We start from the raw sequence: 15,610 nt of genomic DNA, 5'->3' as shown, positions 1-15,610 counted from the left end.
GGTGGTGGTATATACCCTTACTCCTAGCTACTTGGGAGGCTGAGGTGGGAGGATTGCTTGAGACCAGGAGTTCAAGGCTGCAGTGAGCTGTGATTGCACCACTGCACTCCAGCCTGGGTGACAGAGTGAGACCCTGTCTCAAAAAAAAAAAAGGAGTGAGGGAGGGCTCTTGAACTGAGAGAAACTGCAGATGCATCTTGGTTTATGGTCCTGGCAGTGCCATTACTGACAGTGGAACCCTAAGCAAGTCACTTGACTTCTGTGAATCTCAGTTAGTTGGCAAAATGGGAATAAAAGCACTTCACAAGATAAGTCACTTGGAATTATGAATGGATTAATTTTTGTGAAGTGCTAACACACAGCAGATACTAGAGAGGCAGTAGCTTGGATTGCAAGAATGGGATGAAATGACTTTGTGTACAATAAAAGACTATGCAAGTTTTCGCTGTGGTTTTGGGGTTCATTGCAAAGGAAAGTTGATGAATTATTTGTGTTTTATCTCAAGTAGTTGTTGAGCAGGGCTTGTCTGCTCCAGCACTATTCTGACGATAAAAATAATTTTTGCCATTTTTTGGGGGGGTGAAAAGTCCACCTAGCAGGATCACTTTGCTCATAGGGACAGAATGAAAGCATTCTCAAATTAGAACTAATCAATTCAGCACATTTTCCACATGTCAGAGACTGCTACAGGTATAAAGAATGTGAGACCGTGGAGACTGTCCCTCTTCCCAGGGAGTCCCTGACTCATAGTGGCATACAGTGACCCTGCAGCATTGTGCTGAGGAGCGAGAGTTTAAGTGGATTCTCCAGTGTGGCGGTTTCACAGCCAAGGGCTATGAAGGAGTCCTGCCCCTGACACACCTCCCTATCCCTCAAGCTTCAGAGAGACCTAGGAGAAATGAACAGAGAATATATTAACTGAATTTTCAAGCAAATTTTCTGTGATGAACGTAGATATGAAAGTTCTGTCCTATGCTATGTGTGAATGTGTGTGTGTGTGTGTGTGTGTGAGTGTGTATGCCATAAAATCACATTTTGATCAGTGTTTTAGCTTCTTGCTCTCTTTCGTTGTCATTTGGGGATGCTGGGATTAAGCTGGTTTCTACTTCTCTATGTCTCATGTCCCTCCTCCTAAGATACTCCATTCCCATGTTTAGAACTGTTTTAGAGGAGGGAATGTTTTAGGGAACAACCAGGTTAAAATTCTGTTTTAAAAGAGAAGTGAAATTTACACAGGGATCTTTTGGTAAATGTCTTCCTAGTTTGTCTTTTTAAAACTGCCTTAATATATAGAGGGGAGTAATTGAACATTTTTCTTTTTAAATGAAAATCCTCCTAAAATTGACTGCTCCAGTTTGGCATACCAACTCTTTTAAATTTTTTTTCCATTCTTGCTGAGACCAGACAGATGACCTCCTGTCAGGCTCAGACTTGATGTGAGACCTTGGGCAAGTCACTGCGCTCTTTGACCTTCAGTTACAGATGAACTGACTCCACATCCCTTGCAGACCTCAGGATTGGCAAGCATAGACTACAGATACACACGTTTTTTATTTTAATTTATTTTATTTATTTAAAGTAATTTTTTTTGGAGACAAGGGTCTTGCTATGTTGCCCAGGCTGGGCTCAAACTCCTGGGCTCAAGTAACCCTCCCACCTCAGCCTCCTTTCTAGAACTCTTTCTCCTTTTAAAGGTCATAAAAGCCTCCGCTGAAGTTATTCAGGCACATGGGGAGGTGCATGTGAGCGCTAAGGGCAGCCTTTCCTTCCTCCCCAGATACCGCAGCGGGACCCGTGGCTATATGAAAGCAGTGGTGTTGGAGCTCCTGCGAAGATACTTGCACGTTGAACACCATTTCCAGCAAGGCAAGAGATGCCGCTGCCGATGGCACTGGTGACAGCCCGCAGGGCAGGGGCAGCCGGAGAAGCACAAGCCTCACCCCACATGGTTTTTGTCTCCCTCTAGCCCACTATGACAAGTGTGTGATCAACCTCAGGGAACAGTTCAAGCCAGACATGTCCCAGGTGCTGGACTGCATCTTCTCCCACGCACAGGTGGCCAAGAAGAATCAGCTGGTGATCATGCTGATCGTAAGCAGGAAGGGCACCTTTTAACCAGATGGGGCGGGCCAGGGATCTGCAAACTTCTTCTAAAAAGGGCCAAGTCGATGTTTTAGGCCCTGCAGGTTAGTGTGGTCTCTGCTCTGACCACTGGACACAGCCGTCGTACAATGTAAGCAAATAGGCTCACCTGTGCTCCAGTGAATCTTGTTTACAAAACAGGCAGTGGGCCATTGCCAGGCCATCACTGCCATTGTCATGCCTTACTATGCTATGGTGTGGCCATGTGCTCTTTGAGCTACGTCCAGGCCATGTTTTCTTAAGCTTTGGCCCCCTTTCCTACCTTGGAGAGGTGACTCTCCTTTTTATCTCTCTCTCTCTCTCTCTCTCTGTCTCTAATTTACTTTTAAAATAAACTGTATTTTTTAGTCTAAAAAACAAAAAACAGGCGGTGGGTGGGGTGTTCTGTCCCCTGGGAAGATGAGGCTCACAAAGCACCTTCTTTGTGCCAGGCATTCTTGAAAGGCTTTACAAGTAAATATTAGCTCATTTAATTCTCACAGCAACCATAGAAGGTGGGTCCTGTTCTCACCTGTCTTTGGCAGAGCGCAAAGAGGTGAAGCCACTTGCCCAGGGGTACTCAGCTCATAAATGCAGAGTCAGGATTTGAACCCACAGTCCTGTTCCAGAGTCATGAGCTGTTAGATTTGGAGTTTTGTGGTAGGGCTTTCATTTTGCCTTCTTGGAGAAGTGTGGAGTTTCTTCATTCTTATTTCTCCTTCTACCAGATAATAATTTGCAACTTTTATAACTAAGGATTTCTTCCTTGATGTGTCCCTGCTGACTGACTTGGAAAATGTAGGATCAGCAGAGTGGGGGAGATTTGTCTTACACTTGTCTTACATTTGTCTTACATTATAGCAGACGAGGGGACTGGCAGATTTTTTCTGTAAAGGGCCCCAGATAGTAAGTATTTTAGGTTTGTGGCCATCCAGCCCCTAGTGCTACCACTGGGCTCTCTGAGCTCTGCTCTTGTAGTGTGAAAGCATCTATAGGCACTTTGTGAATAAATGAGCATGGCTGTGTTCCAGTAAAACTTTATTTACAAAAATAACCAGTGGGCTGTATTTGGGCCATGGGCTTATAGGGTAGTTAATACCTTACCAAGATATATTTGTAAATATTGGTATTTTTGTAAAGAATTACTTAAAAATCTTGTGCAGCCGCTTTTAATTCTGGCTGCATATGAGAATTATCTTGTGGTGGGTACTTGTAACACATAACCAGGCCCCACCCTTGGTCGATTACATCAGAGTTTCTGGGTGTGGGGCCCAGGTATAAGCGCTTTTCGAAAGCTTCCTTAAAGGTGGAATGTATATTATTATTACTTTTTGAGTTGCATCTTACTCTGTCACCCAGGCTGGAGTGCAGTAACACTATCAGGGCTCACCACAGCCTCGACCTCCTGGGCTCAGGCAGTCTTTCTGCCTCAGTCTCCTGAGGAGGTAGGACTACAGGCATGTACTGCCACGCCTGGCTAATTTTTTTATTTTTTGTAGCAATGAGGTCTTGCTATGTTGTCTAGTCTGGTCTTGAACTCCTAGGCTCAAGCGGTTTCCCACTGTGGCCTCCTAAAGTGCTGGAATTAAAGACATGAGACACTGTACCCAGCCCATATATTAGATAATATTACTGGTTTAATTTTCATTTTCATTGGTGTTTTAATGGTTCTATAATTAGGTGGGGGACTATCTGGACATGTTACATTAGCGTAAAGGATCATGGTGTCTGCAACTGACATTCAAAGTGAGAGAGAGTGAGAGAGAGAGTGTGTGTGTGTGTGTGTGTGTGTGTGTGTGTGTGTGTGTGTGTGTGTGTGTGCACGCGCTTACAGGAGAAAAATCAAATGTGGTCTAAGTTTAACAGTTAGTGTATATAGGGACTTCCAATATACTGATCCTTAATTCTACTGCAGTTTTAAAGTTTTATTATTTTGGGAGGGGGAAGGTTCCCCCGAGTGATTACAATGTGCAGCTGAGACTGGTAACTTACACCCAAGGAGATAGCTACTCCTTGGAGGAATTCTGTTGCTAAAATAATTTAACTCTTTTCAAAAATACTTCCTTCATATGGATTTTTTTGGAGCCTGAGTGTTGGCAAAGCAAGGTACACCTGTAATCTATTAGCTTGCCGCTCAGAGGCAGGGATCGGGGCTCTGAATTATTCTGCTATTCGTTACTCTTTGTGTACATACAGACTCTCTCCCAGGTGTGAAGTTTCTAAAAATTATGTTCACCAGAGGACGTCCTGGGTATGACAGGCGGAGTGGTGGCCCCAGCTCCGGGAATTGTGGCACTTGCCTGGGACCTCTTGGTGAAGGAGGCTAAAGGTGTTGCAGCAGCTACTGTGAGGGGCTGTTTATGAGATGAGTCGTCATTCTTCTGGCTTCCTTGGTGCCATTTGTTGGAAAATAACGAATTCTTTGCATCTGATGGTATTGGGTTCCTGGAGGTTTCAACACAGACTTGTGAGTTGAACGATTACTTGGAAATTTTTTGTCTATTGAGTGGACCTCGTTTCTGAAGGTCAGTTCATTAGTCGTGAGATTTTGTTAGTAGCAAAGCAAAGAGGACATGTTACCGTGAACTAACATGAGATGAAACTTTCACTCAAGTTGACAAGAAAGGAAAATTGCATTTGGGTCTTTGTTTTTTAGTTGGAGTCTCACTCCGTCGTCCAGACTGGACTGCAGTGGCACACTCCTGGCCACTGCAGCCTTGACCTGCTGGGCTCCGCGATCCTTCCGCCTCAGCCTTCCAAGCAGCCAGAACTACAGGCGTGCACTACCACACCTGGCTAATTTTTTATTTATTGTAGAGATGAGGTCTCACCAAGTTGCCCAGGTGGGTCTCGAACCTGTAGTCTCAGGCAATCCACTCACCTCGGCCTCCCAAAGCACTGGGATTACAAGCTGAGCTACTGAGCCTGGCCGTGTTTGGGTCTTTGTATGTAGAAGGTAGTGGCCAGGTTTTTTAAACATTGACACAAACAACCCTTGAGTTTTTCACCTCCACTGACCCGTCCTGGGAGCTCCAGGCCTGGGGGATTGGTGGCATGTGATGCCACCACCATTTGATAATACAAAAGCAGGTCAGAATCTGGGAAGGAGAAAAGATTAGAACAGTTTCCTACCACGTGTCTTCAACATTGACATGCCCCTGCATTTGTATAAGAAATATTAATAGGTTAAAAATATTTTCTGATTATAAACACGGCGCAGGCTCATTATAATTAGGAAAATGCAGAAACACATGTAGAAAAAAATGACCCATGGCCCCACTGTCTGGTGACTTCTTGGAGAGCGGTCTTGGCTGGGGCAGGGGTGGGTGTGTTGCTCTGGAGCGCTGATGTCCCGCACTCTCTGATCTGCCTTCAGTGGGTATTGAGGGACCACCGCCTCCAAGCCATTCCCAAGCCCCTTGTGCATCAGGTCATCGGAGGAGATGCAGTGAGTGGTTGCACACAGCCCAGGTCTCCACAGAAAGGCCCTCCCTTGGGAAACCGAGAGGAGGGGTGCACACAGGAAATGTCACCCTGCTCTTCTCCTGGAGAGTCCGTTCCAGGTCCCTCTTCTCTGAAACTGTGAGCCCCTTAAGTCGGGCAGCAGCACGTGGGGGAAAGAGTGAGAAGCATTAGGGGCAGAATAGGCCTGTGTTTGAATCTGGCTCTGCCTTGCTTGTACTTGGTGACTTTGGGGCAAGGCATATTGTCTCTTTGAGCCTCAGTGTTCCTATCTATAAAATGGAGATCATGATAGTACCTCTTCAAGGAGCTGGGAAAAACTAGGGTGTTGTATATAAAAGGTCTAGCTGCTTACTAGCCACCTGACAGCATAGTAAGCACCTGAGAGGCTGAGCACAGTGGCTCACGCTTGTAATCCCAGCACTTTGGGAGGCAGAGGTGAGAGGATTGCCTGAACCCAGGGGTTCAAGCCTGGGCAACATGGCGAGACCTCATCTCTACATTAAATCAAGAAAAATTAGCTGTGTGTGGTGGCGTACCTGTTCCAGCTACTTGGAAGGCCAAGGTGGCAGGACCACCTGAGCCCAGCAGGTTGAGGCTGCAATGGCTGTGAGCGTTCCATTGTACTCCAGCCTGGGCATCAGAGTGAGACTCTGACTCAAAAAAAAAAAAAAAAAAAGCACCTGATAATCATTGGCTATTAAAAGTAATACAGGCCAGGCATCGTGGCTCAGGTTTGTAATCTCAGCACTTTGGGAAGTTGAGGTAGGGGGATCACTTGAAGCCAGTTCAAGACCAGCCTGGGCAACATAGTGAGACCTTCTCTCTGTAGAAATTTTTAAAAAATGAGCTGGATGCAGTGGCATACACTGTTGTTCCAGCTACTTGGGAGGCTGAAGTAGGAGGATCGCTTGAACCCAGGAGTTCAAGCCTGCAATGAGCTTTGATGATGCCACTGCACTCCTGCCTGGGTGACACAGTGAACCCTGTCCCTTCTTTAATAGTAATAGTAATACAGGTAGGAACTCAGTTGTCATTTTTTCTCTTACCAGGTGTTTAGGGCATGCTTTGATTCATGAATGGTTGATGAATGAATGATTGAATGAGATGGGCGCATAGAGGAGAGTGGTAAGGGTTTACAGATCAGGCTGTGCTGGGCGTGCCGAGGGAGCCAAGCAGCTGTCTGGCTCACTGGACTGTTGCATCCCCGGCCGAAGTGAGCACTAGCCTGTTTCCCGTGGCTGGAGAAAAGCCATTTGGATTCTGTCCTTGTCCCTCAAAGGACGAGCTGTGTGGCCCAGACCCTTCCCTGTCGGACGAACTGACCTCCATTCTCAACGAGCTCACCCAGCTGAGCAAAAGTGAGCACTGCAAGGTGGCCCTCAGAGCCAGACAGGTAGGGTCTCAAGACACAGTCCTCACCATGCGCGGTCCTCCCCACTCTGTGCACGGCCCCCACTGTGCACGGCCCTGCCTAGTGCTGTCCCATTTTCCACCCTAGGCTTTTCCCCTGGGACACTGGCTAACCCCAGCCCTTCGTCCCCTCCCCCTCAGGTCCTGATTGCTTCCCACTTGCCCTCCTATGAGCTGCGGCACAACCAGGTGGAGTCCATCTTCCTGTCTGCCATTGACATGTACGGCCACCAGTTCTGCCCTGAGAACCTCAAGGTAAAGCCATCTCCTCCGACCACCTTCTACAGAGCACACACTGGGGCCCAGGAGGGGGCTGGGGGAAACGGCTCCCCTGCCTTCCAGGTGCTACGGTGTAGGCAGGGTGACCAGGGGCCCTGGGAGAGGCCTTGGGAGAGGCGTGAGTGAACGTGTGACAGGCAATGAGGGCTCACCTGGTAGGTGAATGTTACAGCCTCCATGGTGATGGTGTGTGTTTGGAAGCGGCAGGCCCTCCCGCGGCTGCACAGCCCCAAGGCTCTGGCTCATTTGCAAACTTTGGGTCCCCCTCAGCATCTGAAATGGGGAGCCCAGCCCTGAGTGCAGCCATTCCAGAGTTTTTACCATCGGATCTTTGCCATTAAATGTGGGAGGAATCCCATGTGTGGTGGGCACTAACTGCTTTTAGTGGAGGCAACGTGCCCCACATCTCCCGGCTCCCACTGCCCCGCCCACCCAACTGGTACTTAAAACTTACTTGAATTACTTTCCCTTTTCCTTTTCCCCTAGAAATTAATACTATCAGAAACAACTATCTTTGACGTCCTGCCCACTTTCTTTCTATCACACGAACAAAGTCGTGTGCATGGCATCCTTGGAGGTAAGCAGGAGGCCCAGGAACAGCAGTACTGATTGTGTTGGTCCTAGCATTCCCCAACGCCAGCATGCACCAAGCCAGGGCTATGGGCCAACCCAGGCCACGTGCTGACCTTGGGCCACATGCCTTGAGAACATGTTCTTGTCCTCTTTTCCCACAGGAAGGAGCTGAGAGGTGAAGTGACTTGTGCAAGGACACAGTTAGGAAGTGGCAGAATCAGGTTTTACCTTCAGTCTTTCTTATTGCAGAGTCCATGCCAATAACCACTGTTGTCTCCTCTAGGTAGGGTGCAGTTAAATACTGACCCCTGAGAGCCAAGTCAGAGGCACCTCACCCAAACTTTCCGAGTCACATGCTTTAAATACCTCGGAAAAAAATCTCTGTTTGGAACTATGAGAGTCAGAAGGAGTCCAGGTGATGACTTAAAGTGGCTGCCCTGAGTGATAGGCAGAAAAGGGTGTGGCCAGCAGCAAAACCCAGATTAGAGCCAGGCTGTCTTGCTCCCATTCCAGTCTTCCTGCATTCAGGGACCAAGAGGTGTTTGTTTCTGGAAAACAGAGTTTTTATTTATTTTATTTTTTGAGTTGTAGTCTCATTCTACTGCCTAGGCTGGAGTGCGGTGGCACGATTACAGCTCACCACAGCCTTGACCTCCTGGGCTCCTTCCGCCTCAGACTGCTGAGTAGGTGGGACCATAGGTGTACACCACTATGCCTGGCTCATTTTCACATTGTTTTATAGGTACAGGGTCTCGCTATGTTGCCCAGGCTGGTCTGGGCTCAAGCAATCCTTCCACCTCAGCCTACCAAAGTGCTGGGATTATAGGCATGAGTCACTGCACCCAGCTGGGAAAAAAGAGTTTTTAATTTACTCTTTTAGAATCCTTTTAAGAAGCTAGGCATGGTGATTCATGCCTATAAACTCAGTATTTTGGGAGACTGAGGCCAGAGGATTGTTTGAGCCTGGAAGTTTGAAGTTACAGTGAGCTGTGATCGTGCCAATGTACCCCAACCCGGGAAACAGGGTGAGACCCCATCTCTTAAAACCATGATTCCTTTTAAGAAAATGTGAGATGACATTTTGTGATTTTTTTTGTTTTTTTGTTTTTTGTTTTTCTGAATTGGAGTCTTACTCCGTCGCCCAGACTGGAGTACAGTGGCTGCTCCCGGCCACCGCAGCCTCGACCTGCTGGGCTCCAGTGATCCTTCTGCCTCAGCCTTCCGAGTATCCGGAACTACAGGCATGCACTACCACGCCCGGCTGATTTTTTGATTTATTGTAGAGATGAGGTCTCACCAAGTTGCCCATGCGGGTAATGAACCCGCCAGCTCAGGCAATCCACTCACCTCAGCCTCCCAAAGCACTGGGATTACAGGCTGAGCCACCGAGCCCGGCTAACATTTTATGTTTTTAACATGGCTCCCTTACCCTGGATTGCTTTGCTGATGGTGGTTTTCCTCCTTTCTTCATCTTCTGAGCTCAGAGTCTCGGTCCCCTGGGGCCCCTACTCCCTCTTCTGTCTCTCTTAGACCCTGTGAGTCATACAGTCAAAAGGTTTGCTGGGTCTTCATGGAGACCACTCTGGGCTTGTGAGCATTGTATAGCCACAGGCACTCCTGGGCCTGTAGTTTTTACGCTTCTGTGGGTTTTACCTATAGAAGAATCTTTCTCAAACTTCACTCTATTTTTCTTTCTTTCTTTCTTTCTTTTTTCTGAGTTGAAGTCTCACTCTGTCGCCCAGACTGGAGTGCAGTGGCACGCTCCCGACCACCTCAACCTCGACCTGCTGGGCTTCGGTGATCCTTCCACTCAGCCTTCCAAGTAGCTGGAACTACAGGAGTGTGCTACCACACCCGGCTAATTTTTTGATTTATTGTAGAGATGAGGTCTCGCCAAGTTGCCCAGGCGGGTCTTGAACCCGTGGGCTTGGGCAATCCACTCACCCCTTGCCTCTCAAAGCGCGGGATTACAGGCTGAGCCACTGAGCCCAGCCTGTTTTTCTAACAGTGAGACCCAATACACTTCTGTAGTTTTTTTGTTGTTGTTTTTTTTTTTTAAATAAAGATGAGGGGTGGGTCTCACTATGTTGCCCAGGCTGGCCTTCATTTCCAAAACTCAAGCAACTTTCCTTCCTCAGTCTCTTGAGTAGCTGGGACTACAGGTACACACCACTGCACCCAGCTCGTAGTGACTTTTTAAAGTGCTAAATCCTATGTATGTCCGATAGAGATTTTTCTAGGATGCTTTTATATATTCTGTCACTTGGGCCCATTTATTGAACATGAATCAGCCTTTCTTATGACCCAGGATGTGCATTGCAAACAAAAGATTTTGACTTAGCCACTGAAGATGATAGAGTTTTAACTCTGCCCTAAATATGCCAAGACCGCCCCCAGGTTTGATGATTTGCTGGAAGGGTCCACCAGACTCAGCCGACAGTTCTGCTCACCCAGTTTTAATGTGCTATAGCAAAAGGATGCAAAACACAGTCAGCAAAGGGAGAGGGTATGTGGGGTAAAGACAGACAGAAGCCGGTACAAACTTTTGGAGTCCTCGGCTCTGCAGAATTGCTCCAGCAATGAGTCGTGACATGTGTGAGTTGTTGTCTACCAGGGAAGCTCATGAGACTTGGTGTCCAGGGCTTTCAGTAGGGGCTGGTCACATGGACGCCCTCTACCTATCACGTGCCAAGGTTCTAAACTCCAAGAGAAAAAGCGAATGTTCAGCAAAAGCCATCTTGTATGCACACACAGATTGGGCACTGCGAACCGTTCCCATCAGGGCATGGCGGGCCCTCTTCCCGCATCCACGTTCCCCAGTGCAAGCCGAGGGCTGGCCTTGAAACGAGTCTTTCAGAGGATGGCAGTTAGACTTGCCATGTTAGCTCGCCCAGTTCCCACACTTCCTGTTCAGTTGAAAAATGGCCAGTGTTTAAATTCCAGAACTGTGTTGTCCATTATGGCTGCTACTGGCTACGTATAACTGGTGAGCACTTGAGATGTAGCTGGGCTGAGATGAACTGTATTCTACGTGTGAAATACACACTCTGCTCCAAAGACTTAGTACTTTATGGAGAAAAGAATGTAAAAACATCTCAGTAATTTCTTATATTGATTAATTGTTGAAATGATAATCTTTTGGGTATTTGAAGCTAAATAAAATGCGTTATTAAAATTATTTTTACCTGTTACTTTTTTTCCTGTTACTAGAAAATTTAACAGTGCTCAGTAGACTTGTGTTATATTTCTCTGCAATGTTGGACAGCACTGCTCTAAAACAGATCATTAAATCACAGACCCTGGGCCAGATTTAGCCCACTGCCTGTTTTTGTAAATAAAGTTTTATTTTTGTTTTCTGTTTGTTTTAAAATCAGTCTCACTCTGTCACCCAGGCTGGAAGGCAGTGACATGATCACAGTTCACCACAGCCTCGACCTCCTGGGCTCAGGCAATCCTTCTGCCTCAGACTCCCAAGTAGCTGGGATTACACATGCACATCACCACGCCTGGCTAATTTTCTTATTTTTCTGTAGAGATGAGGTCTCACTATGTTGCCCAGGCTGGTCTTGAACTCCTGGACTCAAGTGATCTTCCTGCCTTGGCCTCCCAATTGCTGGGATTTCAGGTGCGAGCCACTATGCCCAGTGTGTAAATAAAATTTTAGTGGAACACAGCCATACCCATTGATTTATGTGCTACAACCATTGGATCAAGTAGTTGCAACAGAAGCGGCATGTCCTGAAAAGGCTAATATTAACTACCTTGTCCTTTCAGAAAAAGTTCATTCATCCCTGCTCTGGAGCTTGGGAATGGATTTGGGTAACCAATAACATTCTGAAATGTGAGCACATTTGCTCTTAACTGCTGCTTTTAGAGATTCTTTAGCGGCCTTTTGGGGGACCCCTGCTGCCTGAGTTTTCTCGGACTTTGAGGACGCTCCACGCTGTCCTCTGAGAGAGTGTCTACTGTGTCTTTCCAGGTTTACGTGCGGAGGGGCTACATCGCCTATGAGTTAAACAGCCTGCAGCACCGGCAGCTCCCCGACGGCACCTGCGTGGTGGAGTTCCAGTTCATGTTGCCCTCCTCCCACCCAAACCGGTATGCTGTGGCCTGTTTCTTTTCTTCCTGACCTCTGTAGTCCTGTCTCTGGAGGGACCCAGCAAGCATGCCAGGAAGTGCTGCCAAGGCAGACGTCAGGAATACCACTTCCTCACTGTGGGAGCTCCCGGCAGCACCATTCTCTCCTCTGTAGAATGGAGATAATCCAGCGCCTGCTTCCTGCACCTCACTGTTCGGTACAGCAGCCACTACCCACCTGTGCCTGTTTAAATTACAGTGACCGGGTACAGTGGCTCATGCTTGTGATCTCAGCATGTTGGGAGGTGGAGGCGAGAGGATTGCCTGAGCCCAAGGGTTGGAGACCAGCCTGGGCAACTTGGCAAGACCTTGCCTCTACAATAAATATACTCTAGCCTGAATGACAGAGTGAGATTCCAACTCAAAAGTAAATAAATAAGTAAGAGTGCTGGCCAGGCACGGTGGCTTAAGCCTGTAATCCCAGCACTTTGGGAGGCTGAGGTAGGGGGATTGCCTGAGCCCGTGGTTCAAGAACAGCCTGGGCAACTTGGCGAGACTTCATCTCTACAATAAATCAAAAAATTAGCTGGGTGTGGTAATACGCGCCTGTAGTTCTGCCTACTTGGAAGGCTGAGGCGGAAGGATCGCCTGAGCCCAGCATGTTGATTACCAGGGTGGCCATGAGCATGCCACTGCACTCTAGCCTGGGCGACGGAGTGAGACTCCAACTTAAATAAATAAATAAGAGTGCAAATAAAATAAAAAATTCAACTCCTCAGTCATACCATGTGGCTCATGGCTGCCATATTGGACAGTGCAGTTCTAGAACATTCCATCATCATAGAACCTTCTAGTGGACAGTGCCATGTAAACCATGGGGAAGAGTAAATAGGTAAGGCACATACAGTATTTAGGACAATGCCTGGCACAAAGAAAGCTATTGTATATTAGCATCCTGGGGACATCTATGACTAATAGTGTTGTTACTGTCCACAGCACGTCATTGGCTGGGCACTATGCTAAGTGCTTCCACACGCTTGTTTCATTTGGCTGTTACCTGTCAGCAAAAGTGGGTTCTCATCTGTGTTTTATAGGTGGGAGCCTGATGTTGGCTGAGCTGCTAACACTCATGGAGTAGGAATTTGAACCCAGGCCATGCTCTTATCTCCAAGTTCTTTTCTAATTTTTATTTTCTTAGAGACATGGTCTTACTTCAGTGCCCAGGCTGGAGTGCAATGGTGTGATCACGGCTCGCTGCAGCCTCAACCTCCTGGACTCAAGCGATCCTCCTGCCTCACCCTCTCGAGTAACTGGGACTATAGGCACGTGCCTCCTCTCGGGTAACTGGGACTATAGGCACGTGCCATTTTTGTAATTTTTGTAGAGATGGGGTCTTGCTGTGTTGCCCAGGATGGTCTTGAACTCCTGGCCTCAAGCATTCCTCCTCCCTTGGCCTCCCAAAGTGCTGTGATCACAGGCATGAGCCACCATGTCCAGCCCCTGTTCTTTCCACCCCATCTGAGGCCCCTCTAAGTCAGGTGCCGGGGCCTGTCCTTGTCCGCTGTAGTCTGCTGTCCATAAGCCACAGTTCCATGAATCCCTTCGATGCTGTCACCTGGGGCCATCTGATGTGTCCGAGTTGCTCTCTCATAGTCTCTTTTTTAATTCGTCTTATTTCAGGACCCAAAGTACCATTCCAGTCAGGTAGAGTGTAATGCCTTCTCCCGAACCAATTCTGTCTCCCTGGGTTCGAAGCTCGCTCTCCCACTCTCCCTTGCTCCCTGACTCTGGGTCTCCAGTGGGTTCCCAAGGCCTTGCTTGTGGCTACAATGGTGTCCTCATGATTTGGGGGTTTAGCTGATCAGATCTATATGGGCAACAGGGATTTTTCTGGTCTTTTGGGATTTTCAAAGATTCATGTCTCTTTTTGTTGGTTTTGAGAAGAAAGGTGCTGCTGCTCTGTGTTAAAGAAAAAGGAGATTCCCTATGAGACACCTCCTTTCCCACGTATTGTTTATTTTTATTCTTCTTATTTCTGAAAAAAAAAAAAAGGATTGTGATGTTTTGTCCCATAGAGAGAAAAGGGGTCTGACTGCTTGCAGTCTGGGATCATTTTGGGGATTGCGGGCTGTATTGGTTAAGGCCTTTTGCAACTGTCTGTCTCTGAGAAGGAATTCCTTTCTCTTTTGATGTAATTGTCTCAGCAGTTCAGGCTGTTAGGAAAGGAAGGACTGCTCTCCTGGGGGCTGTGGGTTATGCCTTGTGACCTACGCATACGAGGGGGACCCCCCAAAATCCCAGAATTTATTTATACAAAGTTGTGTATTTTTATAAAACTTCAGACATTTTCAAGGTACTCTCCATTTGGTGCAATACACCTATCAAGACACTTTTTCCACTGCTCAAAACAGGTTGCCTTTTGGTGTTTCTGCTGTTTTTTGTTTCACCTCTTCCACATCAACAAAACATTTCCCTTTGAGGAATTTTTTTGTCAGGGAAACAAGAAAAAGTTGCTTGGGGCGAGATCAGGTGAATAGGGAGGGCGAAGCACAGGGGTCATGCCATTTTTTGACCAAAAACTGCTGAACACTCAGGGTGGTGTGGGCAGGTGTGCTGTCCTGGTGGAAGAACAGTCTCACCTGTTTGCCACAGCTCGGGACATTTTTTCTGCAAACGGTGACATGTCGTTCTCAAAACTTCCAGATAAAAACTTTGGTTGACCGTTTGATCCAGAGCAACAAATTTTGAGTGTACTACAAGGGGCTGCCTTCCAAAAGATAATCCCGGTTTTTTTGGGTCCCCTGTCGTATATCCAGGTTATTGGCTGTCACCTTCAGCAGGGTCACAGGTTGGCCCTCTTTTGACCTAGAGAGACACTGAGGATCCTAGAGGGATTCCCTGGCCGGCTAAGGTTCTCACTGTTGCTCTCAGTGCTGGAAACTTACTCTGGGCATGTGGCTGCTCGCAGGAGCCAGCCCTTCGAGGCCTCCGTAAAGGGCTGTGTGCAGTGAAGTCTCCCCCAGGCGGGCCTGGCTTGGCCCTCAACTGCTGTGTCTGTGGAGCCAGGTACAGGGTGACTCGATTGCCAAGACCTGAAGGGAGGTCACACGAGAGGTTGGCAGTGCTTCATGCGGGCTGCGGCTTGGGCTTGGCCCTGGTGGGAAGTGGCTGTGCTGTCCTGCTATGGGGCCATGGCCCCTAGTCTGTCCCTCTTGACCTGCAGAAAAGTGGCCATCACGACCAGGCCTTTTCTGTGTTTTTCCCAACAGAAAGCAGAAAGTATAGATTTTGTTTGTGAAATCTGAAACTCCTGAATTTTCCAATGAGGACAGCTCCTTTGTGTTAAGTGAATGCGTGTTAGTTCATGCATGCTAAAGAATGCTGTAGGAACCGAAGTCCGTCTGTGGGTTGTGTTCTACCACACGGCCATGCCAGTTTGTGGCCTCTGGATTGAGCTGTCTGGGAGCAGGGGGCCTGGATCCTGTTTTCAGGGTACCCGATAGAAATGCACACACCTGTGTTGGTGGTCCCCAAGAGCACTCCCAGTTTTGATCATTCAACAGGAGGACTCAGAGTGCACAGTCATGCTTATGGCTTGACTTGTTTATTTTATTTATTTTTTGAGTTGGGGGTCTTACTCTGTTGCTCAGGCTGGAGTGCAGTGGCACAATCACAGATCACTACC

General features: G+C 47.7%; 1 protein-coding gene across 1 annotated transcript in view; it reads left to right on the top strand.

Annotated features, from left to right (window-relative positions):
- Positions 1-15,610, top strand: part of ACACB (acetyl-CoA carboxylase beta) — a 112,787-nt gene that overhangs the window by 62,089 nt on the left and 35,088 nt on the right. Inside the window, 7 exon segments of the mRNA XM_008072342.1 lie at positions 1,778-1,866; positions 1,967-2,091; positions 6,866-6,979; positions 7,138-7,251; positions 7,762-7,809; positions 7,811-7,852; positions 11,828-11,946. Of these exon segments, the coding sequence (XP_008070533.1) occupies positions 1,778-1,866; positions 1,967-2,091; positions 6,866-6,979; positions 7,138-7,251; positions 7,762-7,809; positions 7,811-7,852; positions 11,828-11,946 (651 nt within the window).

This window comes from Carlito syrichta, unplaced genomic scaffold (genome assembly GCF_000164805.1).
Source record: "Carlito syrichta isolate Samal-C Ts95f unplaced genomic scaffold, Tarsius_syrichta-2.0.1 Scaffold315133, whole genome shotgun sequence".
NCBI classification, from domain to species: Eukaryota; Metazoa; Chordata; class Mammalia; order Primates; family Tarsiidae; genus Carlito; species Carlito syrichta.
The sequence above is the reverse complement of the archived record's forward strand: the minus strand, read 5'-3'. Positions and strand labels throughout refer to the sequence as shown.